The sequence below is a fragment of the Zeus faber genome, assembly GCF_960531495.2.
Source record: "Zeus faber genome assembly, chromosome: 10".
In the NCBI taxonomy this organism is placed as follows: Eukaryota; Metazoa; Chordata; class Actinopteri; order Zeiformes; family Zeidae; genus Zeus; species Zeus faber.
This window is the reverse complement of record NC_137199.1, coordinates 24,117,009-24,129,984: the sequence shown is the minus strand read 5'-3', so window position 1 is coordinate 24,129,984 and position 12,976 is coordinate 24,117,009. Positions and strand designations below refer to the sequence as shown.

Sequence of the window (12,976 nt, the reverse complement as noted above, 5' to 3'; positions counted from 1 at the left end):
AGCCACACCAACACACAGATATTTCCAAGGGTCAGCGTTTGAGCTGCATTTCCTGTCGTGTGGACACAGATATTGATGTGGTTGAAGCTTAATTTGAACAGCCGTGGTGTGTGTGTGTGTGTGTGTGTGTGTGTGTGTGTGTGTGTGTGTGTGTGTGTGTGTGTGTGTGTGTGTGTGTGTGTGTGTGTGTGTGTGTGTGTGTGTGTGTGTGTGTGTGTGTGTGTGTGTGTGTGTGTGTGGTGTAGTGTAGTGTAGTGTAGAAAAATGTAAAAATCCTCTTGTTAAGAATGTCGATGGATGTTGAGCCCTCCCTTCATGTCAACCAGAGGATGTCTTTCACGTTCCCCTGTGGCAGGTGGATTATGATGCAGGGAGACAGAGAGAGATGGCAGAGATGGGCAGAGGCCAAGAGGAAGGGAAGGAAGGAAGGGAGGGAAAAGGGGAGAAGGGGGCTAGGCGGGGGCATGGAAACGAGGAAAAGGAAAAGATGGAGAACAGAGACAGCAATAAAAACCAGCATGGAACAGAAATGGAAAGGCGAGTAGACGAGGAGGGAGAGGGAACGGAGAGGGGGGGGGGGGGGGAGTCTGAGCTCTGACACAGCCCTGTGCGTTGCCATGGTGCAGGCTCAGTCAGAGCTGCATAGCAGCGACTCCTCGTTGGCTAATTACGTGCAGACCGCAACGCTGATACGCAGGCGTCCAGAGGCCTCTGGATATCTAAGAGCCCGCTTTGATTGGAGCTATACCACAATAGTACAACCACCACAAATGCGTACTAACTATGGATTGCGCTTATGATATGCAAAGACATAAGGCTGCCGAAGTCTATCGCTATTTTCCAAAACAAAATGAAAATAGATGTCTCTCCTTGTATATGGGAGGAGGTTGTGTGAAAGAAATCTCGTTGCATTGAGCGCAACGACACACTGGAATTAGGGACAGGATCCTCCCTGTGTTTCATGTCACTCATGTGATGTAAAGCACTCCTGCAGCAGGGCTGCTGCCGCTAGTGCTGCTACCGTTGAGCCTCCAGATCCTGATCAGCCAGCTTATATAGCCCAATATGGGCCACAGTGGATTAATATTCACCATTAAAATTTCAAATTATGTAATCAACAAATCCAAGCCCTGCATATGCTCGTCAAAACATCTCAGTGCCCGCTGACGTAGTCGGCAGAGACTGTTGGGGGTGTAGGGGCGGGTGGTGTGAATAGGTGAAGGGTTCACCGAGGCCGTGCACTTGAAACCCTCCCACGTGTCACCCTCCGAGAGAGCTTTATTAAAAATTTGACTCACAATTCACAGAGGTTGTTGTGTTTTTCTTTTAGTATCAGAATCAGCTTTTCGTTTTTAAGTATGCTTACACTGACAATGAATTTGACTTTGGTTGTCGGTGACCTTCAGTACAAAACAAACCGTAAAATGGAAAAATATGTAAAGTATATTATAGGTTTTAATGTTTTTTTTGTGTATCAGTCCAAAGGGGGTGTGCGTGTGTGTGGGGGGGGGTGATTTGGTATTTAGTACCCCAGAAGACTCTGACATGGGTGGAAGAAGCTCTCCTTCGTTCGCTGGGACACAAACAGCTTTTCTTTGAAACATGTAAAGGAGATGCTCGTCAAGGCCGTGGCCTTCCGTTGACTTTTGAAATGCTCGTGTAAACCTCAGAGAGAGTGAGATAAAATTGTACAATAACACTATTTTTACATCTAACTACTTTAATTAAAGCGGCATACTGGACAGAAAGAGTTCAACACACAATCACTGGGGTTTTCATGTTTCTTTTGTTCCACTGACAGCAAAATTTCTCCGAAAGCCAAGAACATGATTTTAACCAATGGAATTTAAAAGCTTAAAAACAACTATTGGTTTGTGTTACATTAAAAGAAAGGGGTTTCCTGCTTGATTAGTGATAGTTGTAAGTGTTCTCTATCTTGTTGTTACTAATATTAAATCGGCCGTTGCATGCATATGTTACATTTTAGCTTTTAACAATTTCTTTCTGTGTGTCAGCACAATTATGAGCAGTTGTATTTATGACAAAAAAAACTGTATCTCCGTACTTTGATGTTTTCAGAATGGTTTTATGTGTCATCTTATCAAAACCAAAAAGATGGCCTGCTTTGATCATCGCCAAAAACTGCCTTTGGGGGGAGTATGCGCCGTCCCCGAACACAGGCAGGAAAGATTGGCAAATCTGGACCATCAATGAAAGGCGGAAATGATTTGGCAGCGCCAAAGTGATTCAAACGTTTTAAACAATGCCCTGCTTTCCTCTTGTGTTTGGCACTAAATACATCAGCATATGGATAAATGTGCTCATGTATTCATGCCTATCACAGGGAAACTGGAGTCAGCGTGGGGCTCTCCTCTCTGTTGCTTTGCCCATTGTCCTACTTATTGTATTGTATTTTATAATTCTTCATCAATAATAATTTGACACCTACACAGATAGTGAAGCCAAAGTGGACTCAAACCAAGACGGCTGAATTGTGTGTGTGTGTGTGTGTGTGTGTGTGTGTGTGTGTGTGTGTGTGTGTGTGTGTGTGTGTGTTTCCAGAGTAACACATGTGTAAAATCCCCTAAGTCCAGCTGGGATGGAAGGCTGCTACTGCTCCTTGTATCGCCACAGGGAGGTTTAATCAGGGCTTTTTTTATTTTCACGAGATGAAGGGATCATTTTCCCTGTTTTCCTTATGACAGATTTTTGACAAATTCTTCATAGTAATAGTAGTAGCTATTGTTGTTGTTGTTTCTAGTGGTTTACTCGTTTGATTACCACCAACATGTTAGTTCTGTTCTCAGAGTGTCTTTCAGATATGAGGCGTTGGTTTATTTGAATTCTGGACCTTCCATCTATCCATTTTACAAAGCTGTTTTTCCTGGTCAGGGGTGTTCGTAATGTTATGTAATGTAGAAATCAGGAATCATAATTATTTCAGTTAGGGACGCACCGATTATGAAATTCTGGTCCGATACAATGTTTCAAACAACAATTTGGTCGATAGCCGATACCGATGTTTTGTGCACCGCCCCCATTGCCCTCTTACGTCATGACAGAGTCGTGTTGAGCCCGTGGCTGTTACAGGTAGCATTAACCGATACGATGCACTGCGATAAATTAGTGTATCCCTAACTTCTATAATTTAGATTCATAAATGTGATTATTTATTCACATTTCAGAAACGAAACAAGATGCAAAAGCAACACTAGATGGAGTAGCTGGACTAGACTTGCATACATTACTGGAACATTCTGAGCACAATGAGTCATTAGAACTCGAGCCCAATGTTAGAAAAACAATCTATTGTTAGGAGAAAAATGGGAAATTGTAATTTTGGGGCAGATTTTCAGAACCGATCATGGCGTTTGCGCAACCAGTATCACGCACACACACCTCGGACACACTCAGAAGTCTGTGCACGTCGTCCTTTAAATAAGGTTAAGCCGCATCTACACAGCAACAAAAAATCCCAGTTTAGACACATGATCACATCGAGCTAGAAAGAAAACCAGCGAATTATTACAATCAAGATCAAAGACATTACCATTTACATCGCCATTTACAAATATTGTGACGACACTATATCAACAGTTGAATAGAGAACTAAATCATATTCCAAATCATATATCAAAATGGCATCAATTGCATCAAAATGGCAGCGTGCTGCTGTGGACTGTCACCGGCACTCAATCCACACAATCCAAAACCAGCACAGAGAAATAACTGTTTCCCACAGCTTAGCAACAAGGGGTAGCAACTTGTCAAGAGCAGAGTTAACACGCTGCGGTGACCTCTGATGAAGAGGAAGCAGTGGGGGTGGGATTATATGAAGCATACTGATCGTGTTCAGACGTGACACTCTCCCTTGCTCGCGTCACCCGGGCCTTAATGGCGGAAAATCTCCCTTCGCTGTGCGGAGAACTACTTCTTCCTCCCGATTCTGTTGATCTTAGACAACTCGTGTGTTGTTGTTGCTGTTGTTGTTTTTTTAACTGACTACAGACTGACCACTTAGAAATAGGACAGTGTCGTCATCGTCAGACACACACACACACACACACACCAAGTGCCCATGGAGGTGAAGGATGAGTGAAGGCCAATACATTACACAAACAGCAAAGCGCCACACAAAACTCCACGTTACAAAACGGGATGCCTAAACCTTATAAATTTATAACAGGCTCATGAATTCACAAGCAACGCAGGGTTTGTTACGAATGCGAGTGATGCTAAGTGCTTTTCCCCGCGTGGCTCTCATTGTGCGCTCCACTGAAGGTCAAACTGGCCAGCGCTCATTTGGAGCTGCTCACCGTGACAGAAAGGTAAGCCAGAACATACCTTTGTAATATTGCATAAAGATGACGATGGGGGAATGCTGCTGACAGCTGTGACGGGCTATTGATTAGGTGTGTGTGTGTGTGTGTGTGTGTGTGTGTGTGTGTGTGTGTGTGTGTGTGTGTGTGTGTGTGTGTGTGTGTGTGTGTGTGTGTGTGTGTGTGTGTGTGTGTGTGTGTGTGTGTGTGTGTGTGTGTGTTCTGGTAGAAGGAGAAAGTGGGGAAAAAGATGCAAAATCAAACAAGTCTCTCATCAGTTCCCCCCCCCCCCATGGGGAAACTTGTAGAATTTTGTAGTTTCCGTGGAATTCATGGGATCAGTCAGTGTTGCCAGAAAGCAGAGGAAGGAAATATTTGACCTTTTAGCGCTGTGGGTTTTCCAATTAATAAATCTTGTTATTCTGCCCTTTTCTCTACAACAACAACAACAACAACCAAAAAAGGGAAACGTTGAGGTTCAACAACAGCTTTCAAGCTGCACGTTCCTCACCTCGCATCATGCGTTCATCCTGCTCTGTTCCATCCATCTGTCGCCGTTCTCTCTCTCTCTCTCTCTCTCTCTCTCTCTCTCTCCCTCTCCCTCCCTCCTCCTCCTCTCGGTGCTCCTGAATGAGATGTCGGGTGCATGGTAATTGAGGAAGTATTGATTGGACTGCAGCGTGGTGTACGAGAGGCCAATGGGAGGTTCTGGAGGATGCGAGCGGCACTACGGGCTGCGCCTCTTATCCCACATTCCGCAGGCAAACGCAGGACACAGCGCGACCAGGGGAGGGGATTGCAGGGCTGGCTTAAGCACTAGTTGGGGTAACAACCTTAACCATTAGCGTTAGCAGTGTAGCATATGTCTGGACGCAAAAACATGGCTGACCCACGTGTTCCCAAGTTCTTTTTGCAGTACAGTGGGGGCGCTCCTGGAATCTCATTTTATTAAAAATTAGTTAAAATGAGCCTTTGTGATTGTGAGTCTGTTGTTGTGATCACAGTGTTTGACTAAATACAGACAGATGTGTACATGAATACTTTAGGATAATACTTGTTCACAGTGGTAGATACGCGTTGGGTTATTATATATTTATACCATTGTGTATTTCTAGTAAAGTTCTTGTTTAATGGTCATGAAATACTAAAATCAAAGTTATTCTTGTTATGCAGTAATCATACCTACATTGCATAATGAATAACCTGGAGGTACATGTGAGCTTATACTATAAGGTCACCTTGTGTGTCCTTCTATGTGTTACATATACAAATCTTATGTAGCTTATGAAGTCGGACCTCCACACTAACGTCTGCAATGAACTTTTTGGACACGGCATCTCTCTGGTGCCACATCCATGTTCCACCAGCCATTTTCATTCCCTCCATTCAAATGTAAGATGGAGCGCACGTGACGTGGACCTGCGGCACTGGACTCGGTGTAGTCGGTTGCAGCCTGTGGCCAAGTCCCATAAACAGCAGCGTGAGCCCTGACAGGTTTAAACAGGGGGAGGCGGCTAAGTAGCTTCGCCGGCCAATACGGCAGTACGGTGCAAGCACTAGTTACCATAGAAACGCATTGATTATTTAACAATTTGGACGGAGCCTGTGCCCTGCACTTGCCAAGGTTCAGTGGGAGTCTTTACTGTCCCAAGGGTCCGCAGCCAAGTTAGTGGCACGAAACGCAGCAAAATACAGTACGATCACTTCAAAATGGTGACTGATCAGAGCTGTGCACAGATCAAACCTAAATGAATTGCAGGAAAATAAAGGATGGTTTTGGGAGGACAAACAGATGGACGAAGGAAGAGAGGGAGACGGAGAGTGTTATAGCAAGGGTGTTTGTATCGGTTCTGGTCAGTAGCTTTAATGGTGTGTGTGTGTGTGTGTGTGTGTGTGTGTGTGTGTGTGTGTGTGTGTGTGTGTGTGTGTGTGTGTGTGTGTGTGTGTGTGTGTGTGTGTGTGTGTGTGTGTGTGTGTGTGTGTGTGTGTGTGTGTGTGTGCGTCACTTTGCGGCTCGTTGTGTGCATGTGTGTCCGTCCGTCTCAGCAGCTGTCTGGGAAGGAGAAAAAAAAAGTCTTCAGTGCTTAGTGTTTTGAATGGAAAGAGAGAAATTAAGGGATTTGTGTTAATCTCATCCAGATTTAGGTAATTTCAGTGACGCTTTTCAGTCACACATCTGCAACCCCTCACATGTTACAGCCCTTCAGTCCTTTCCAGGTTTCAATTTTTTTAATGTTTTCTGTGGAAAGGTAAATCCCTGTCCTACATCCATCTGCACCCTGCATACACACACACACACACACACACACACACACACACACACACACACACACGTCAACACCCTCTCCTGTGATGATGTTGATCAGCAAAATATGTTTCTTATCACGGTTTCCGTAGACCTCTCTCCAGGATGTAAGAGCTGGTGGCTACTAACTAAGAGATTGTTTGGATCGGCTATCAGTTGGTGACTGTATCAAATTTCTTATAATAATATATCTCCGAATTGCCTACTGACATGTTATTTACGCTGACCTTTAGCACACTGTGAGTATTAAGTGGATATTATGTGTATTATGTTTATAACTAGAGGGTAAATATGAGAACCTTTCAAAAATATTACCTCTTTAACTCAACATTTCTACAGTATTTGATTCCTAAATTCAATATCAGTGGTTTTAAAATATACATTTTCTTATAGCATTTCTCCTATTAACATCGCCCCCACTAACAGAACGATAGCTCTACAGTCGTCATTACTTCCTTAGTTATACGCGAAATCTGTGATTAATTTAGTAGCTGATGGATTTTAAAAGCATCTTCAAAGCATTTAAACATGGATTGATGAATCTTGTAGGATTCTGCTCCATCACAGTGCAATGCAGAGGTCAGATAAAAGATTACACATGCCGAGATTATCTTCAACCATCCTTTTTGTTTGCTTTTTATGTTGGATACAGATACAGGGATTACACGGTAATCCTTGACAAGGATAACATTGCTGTTTTATTCAACTGATTGCTTTGTTGTCTTGAAGCTCTATTTATCCTGTAGGTTCTTGGAGCCACTGCAAGACTAACTCTCCCCTAATAGCATTGGTTAGCTAACCACCGTTACTCATACTAAGCTCTGATAACCGCATGCTGTATTTACAGTGTGCGGTCTTCCAGCGGTGGATCTGACATACTGGATTAGGTCAGTGACGGAGGGGAACTAGTTTACAGGGTAGACCCCTCTGTCACCCTCGGGCTGTGCTTTACCGCTACCTTTCACACTGCTGCTAGGGCTCAGTGGCGGGGTGTTTCATTTCTCTTAGCACTTGAGAGCAGGGGTGCTGTGGCTCACTGACACACTGTGCACTTCTTAACCTCTGCCTTGGCAAATGGCCCAACCATAAGCCAATGAAAAATCCCAGTCACTCTAGAAAAAAATCTCAATGCCAGTTATTTAAATTAAAGACCCTGAGGAAGGCCATGGGGCTGAAGTGCAAATTTGTCTATTCCAGGACAATTCAAAATGAGAATTTTTTAATAATATTTTTTTAAATGTATTTAGTTACTAATTTACTTTTAATATTTGAACTATTTAAATTTACTTGCTATTTTTTATTGACCTTATTATTTTATTTTATATATATATATATATATATATATATATATATATATATAGGGGATGGTAGCTCAGGAGGTAGAGCTGGTCGTCTAGTAATCTAAAGGTTGCTGGTTCGATCCCAGGCTCCTCCTGATAGCATGCTGTAGTGTCCTTGAGCAAGACACTTAACCCCTAATTGCTCCTGATGGCTGCGTCCGTCGGTGTTTGAATAATTGTAAGTCGCTTTGGATAAAAGCGTCTGATAAATGACTAAATGTAATGTAATATATATATATAATTTTAATTCATAGTCATATAAGGTATAACAAAGGAATGACAAATCAGTTGCACCAAACATTTGGTGCAATTGACGTGTGCATTCCCGGGGCAGGAAACACAAATAAATACACAAGATAAAACGTGCAATACAAGGTAGACAATGTCCACAGAGCCAAACAATTGTCTCTTTTTTTTTTTTTTTTTTTTTTTTTTTTGGGATTGCCTTGATTTTGGCCTCAATTTAGAAGAGATGGCATCTCTTTTCTGAGAAACGTGCACACATAAGCACTTCTGTGAGCATCTGTTAGTATATATGCAGATTACAAGTTAGGGCTGACTGGGAGGGGTCTGTGCCACAGCTGTCCCAAGTCATAGAGCATCAGTGCACAGCAAAGCAGGTCATGTCAATGACCCCTCCCCCCCCCCCCCCCGCTCGCTGATGATCTGGCCTCCAACCTTCATTACCAGAGAACTCCGTCAATGACGGCCACAAAGCCTTGGAAAGGCGGAGCGGCACGAGGGATTTACGCAGCCGAGCGATTCTGATCAAAGGATCGGATCTTTGAAGTGTTTGTTTCAAGCGATAGCAGGCCTCGCAGTCATGTTGTTGACGGCGCTGAGCAAAACAAGCGTTGTAACCCCCTCCAGCTGTGATTCAGCATCGTTCAAGCAAGTGCTATGGAACAGCACCCTGGAGAAGTGGCATCCGGACCCTTTTCAAGTGGCACATTTTTTTGTAAAGTGAGTAATTCCTTGTGCAGTAACCCTGTTAGCCATGCTTCAGGACCAGTGAAAATATGGAGGGCGCTCCACGCTAAAGTCTTCGTTTTTGATCAACGGTTTAACGGCCTGTGCAGCGATGGCTGACATGCTTCGCGGCACAAACAACAGCGCGGCGTTTAAGGAGGCACCACACGTGGAAACAAAGGAAGTACTGTTTGCATTTGTGCATACAGACCGGGGTGTTGATTTTGACTGTTTAGAGGTTGTTTAGGGGACTGTTTAGAGAGATTGGAATCAATGATGATCAATGAGATGAGCTCCATAGTGAGAGGCCCACAGAAATAAGTCATATCTGGACATGGAGGGGGAAGGGGGGGGGGGGGGGGGTGTATGGGGTAGCAGTGACTTTCTCTTCCAAACCACACATCATGCACCGTGGGTCCCCTAGCAGCACGGTCAGCACTCACACAGCTCAATCAGATCAATAGAGAATATACAGCCAGCACACTGAACTGTAGGATGGTGGATGGACCATGTACTCTACGGAAAACCTTCAAATGGGTAATTTTAGCGTGCATGCAGGTTTCCGAAACTCAAATTTCTCTGTCAACCTTTTTATTCCCAGCACCTTTTCCCCATGCATGATATGTGGCACACAAAGAAGTGTCACACTGCTCTTCGTTTGAAATCATAATCTGAGGGGCCAATACTATCTTAGCAGCGTCCTGCAAACAGTGCAGACTCCATTTCTAATACTAAGGAGTCGGTGAACCAGTGCAACACTCATTCGGTCTGAGGTAGTTCATGCTGTCATGCCGGGAGTGTGTGAAATGAAAGTGAACGAGTGCGGCAGACTGCATGGTCTCCTCTCGCTCCCTGGGACTGGGTTATGCTCCTCGGGGACCGGTGTTGGGGGGGGGGGTTTCCCGCGGCTGTGGGGAGTCTGTACGGCTGCGGGACTCAAGGGGGGCTTCGGGGCCTTTTCCGCTGCTTGGAGGCGCCACAACATAATACCGACCTGATACTCCAAAACCAATTGGGATAAGTCCTGTACACTCACCGGTGGACACTTCATGCACGCACGCACGCACGCACGCACGCACACACACACACACACACATACATGCGGTCTCATCACAGGTACACACACACCACCAACACCTGCTTTGAACACAACCCAACACCCTCCTGATTACATCCCTCTTCTTTCCTCCCTCAATTACTGCCATAACTATGAGAGGAAGAGGCCGCGTGCCCAATTGCTGTTCCAGTTTTCCTGGACATGTTTGTTTCTACGTCTATGTTTTTCCATGTACATGTTGTTGTTCGGTTCTATGTTTATTTGTCCCACCCGTGGTGATTCTCCCCGTCTTGGAGTAGTGATTAGTTGTTTCTAGACCCAAACATGGTAAAATAGTTCACCAAAGAGGGGGATTGGTGTAAAAAAAACTAAGAGGAAAAAGGGAAAAAAGAAAGTGAACGAGTGGGGGCTGTATTGAATGGATGTATTGTCTCTACAGTAGATGCGCACACCATTTGTTTTAATAGAGCGGCGCAGGATGTCTGGCTTCAGCGGTAATAAGCAGCAGTCTCTCTGCCCCAGCCCTCATTCTCAATCATCGCACCTCGCGATGATCCTCCCTCCGTCCTGGCCCTGAGGAGACGTGCTGACTGTTCCCATGGCGTCCATTCAATGCCTCCCGCCCGCCCGCCGCTGTGTGTGCCGTGTATGTTTGTGAGTTTTGCCAGCCTCGCGCACTGAGGTAATGTGTATCTCTTCATCTTCACAGGCCAACCCTCCCCCCATCATCGTCAACGCAGACTCACTAGATGCGGGCCCTTATGTAAGTATCTGTTCTCTTCCACAAGGCTTCTATCTCTCTTTCTCTCTCTCTCTCTCTCGCTCTCTTTCTCTCTCTCTTTGTGGATGGATGAACCTGATGGTAGTAGCATGCTGTTCGCCATGTGGAATAGCATCCATTATCCTGTTGACCCTGACTGTGGATAAGGAATGTGGTGCAGTTATGCATTTACTCAGAGCGCATGCACATTTTCCGTAAGAAAGAGCTGACGTAGTACCTTGACTTAACCCCCATTTTTGTATTTGGCGACATAGCATTATTTACACATTACTATTATTACTGAGAAAGTAGACACTATTATAAAAAATATATATTTTTACACATGAGTTATTAATGTAACCGACATTGACAGTGTCATTTCTAACATTGTTTCAACAGGTCAACGGCAGTGATGGGATGTACAAATATGAAGAGATCATTTTGGAGAGAGTGAGTTTCGAAATGGCTCCGTTTTCCCATCTTCCTTTGTACTTACATTTTTTTTATATATATATATATAAAAAATGGATGGGTGGATGGGTTTCTGGCCACTAGGTGGCAGTAAGCAGCTCCATCTCCCACCCAGACAGACTGGGCCCTGTAGCTCATAAAATCCAGGCAAATGCTTAATATCTGCAATGTTATGTGACATATTTGCATACCGCAGTGTATGTTAAAGAAGTTGTGGCTATCACATCACTTAAGTAAGTACATCTTTGTGCAGTATTTCATGTGTGGGTAATGAGCATCTAACCAGTGAAGCATAGCTTTTACATAATCCTGTTGCACATGTCATTAGCAGGCGCCATGAAAAGTGCTCTCCTGTTCCGATGTGGAGGAGACACCGCTGCACTTGTCAGTGCTCGGGTCAGATAACGGGAAGGCACTATATGTTCCCTCTCTTGTTATTCCACCCACATATAGATGCAATTCGATACCCCTGATAGATGCGGACCATCTTTCTGCATCTTTGACTCCTCCTTCCTTGGCATTTCTGTATGCAGAAAGCCTGAATCAACCATGTAAAAATCACACTTTGAAAGGTCTGTGGGTGTGTACCATTTGGTGGTCAGACCCAGTGTACTCCTTTTGGATCCGGGACGACACACTAAGAGACCTCAGCCTCCCTCTGTCCTAATTTGTTTTGACCGACGCTCATTAATTATAGAAAATAATAAAGTGAAGTCTTTTCTCAGCTGTCTTGTTTGCTTCCTGTTTCTGTGGCCATCGCTGTCAACTGCAGCACAGGCCCTAAACCCATTTGATGTAAATCGGACCTATGCAACACGAGGGAGGACGTAGGGGTCGAAAACATCTCCGCGCTGCAAAGAGGGAGAAGCTCAGGAAACAATAATGCAATTCTTCCACTGATGCCCTGTGGGATGCAATATACATGACATTTGTCCTCTAATGTAATGCATACAGCATGCACACCATTATCATTTGTCACATGTGGAAACACACATGTGTGGACACCAAAAGTGCCTTGAGAAGTCCCACGAGCGACCCACACTGATTATGTTTTCTTTCGAGCCACCAATACACTTAAGTGCTTCATCCCACTGACCTTGAGTTGGCTCTGAATCCATCACTTACTTGCAAGTGGCTTTTTTGTGCGATTGCTTTTGTGTGGAAGTTTATGTTCTCCACACAATTTGCCAATGCTAATCAAACATAACCCTACGTGCAGGGGAACTCTGGCCTAGGCTTCAGCATCGCCGGGGGGATGGACAATCCCCACATCCCGGACGACCCTGGGATCTTCATCACCAAGATCATCCCAGGAGGAGCGGCTGCTATGGACGGAAGGCTCGGGTAAGCCCCCCCTCTCGTCTCCTTTCTTTATACCTTCCAGCCCTGCAACCTCTCCTTTCTACCTTGCTCATCCATTCGAAGCCTCTTCCCTGTTCTGTTCTGATCTACCCTCTTCTCTTCCCTCCCTCCTGCTCTTTGAGTCCAGTCACACCCTTCCTCTCTGTGGTAGTCACATCCATGTGCGGCCCTGTGGCTCTGGGCTCTATGTGTGTTTCCTCAAAATTATGATTCACTGGGAATCCAAAGCCTAGAACATGCAAGAAAATAATGATATTGAGTAGGCTGTTTTTTTTGCATGTGCTTGGGCAATTCTTGGTACATGAAAATGGACTTGGTTGAATAAACAGATTCTTGGCTTTCTTACTGTGTGTGTTAGTTTATGTCTGTACCTGTATGCACATGCATGCGGCC

The 12,976-nt window shown here is 44.6% G+C and overlaps 1 protein-coding gene across 1 annotated transcript in view; it reads left to right on the top strand.

The window, feature by feature from the left end:
- The window catches only part of dlg3 (discs, large homolog 3), a 70,805-nt gene that overhangs the window by 29,268 nt on the left and 28,561 nt on the right, over window positions 1-12,976 (top strand). The window contains exons 5-7 of the mRNA XM_080008292.1: window positions 10,700-10,753; window positions 11,150-11,200; window positions 12,441-12,565. Coding sequence (XP_079864418.1) covers window positions 10,700-10,753; window positions 11,150-11,200; window positions 12,441-12,565 — 230 coding nt within the window. The remainder of the gene's footprint in view (window positions 1-10,699; window positions 10,754-11,149; window positions 11,201-12,440; window positions 12,566-12,976) is intronic.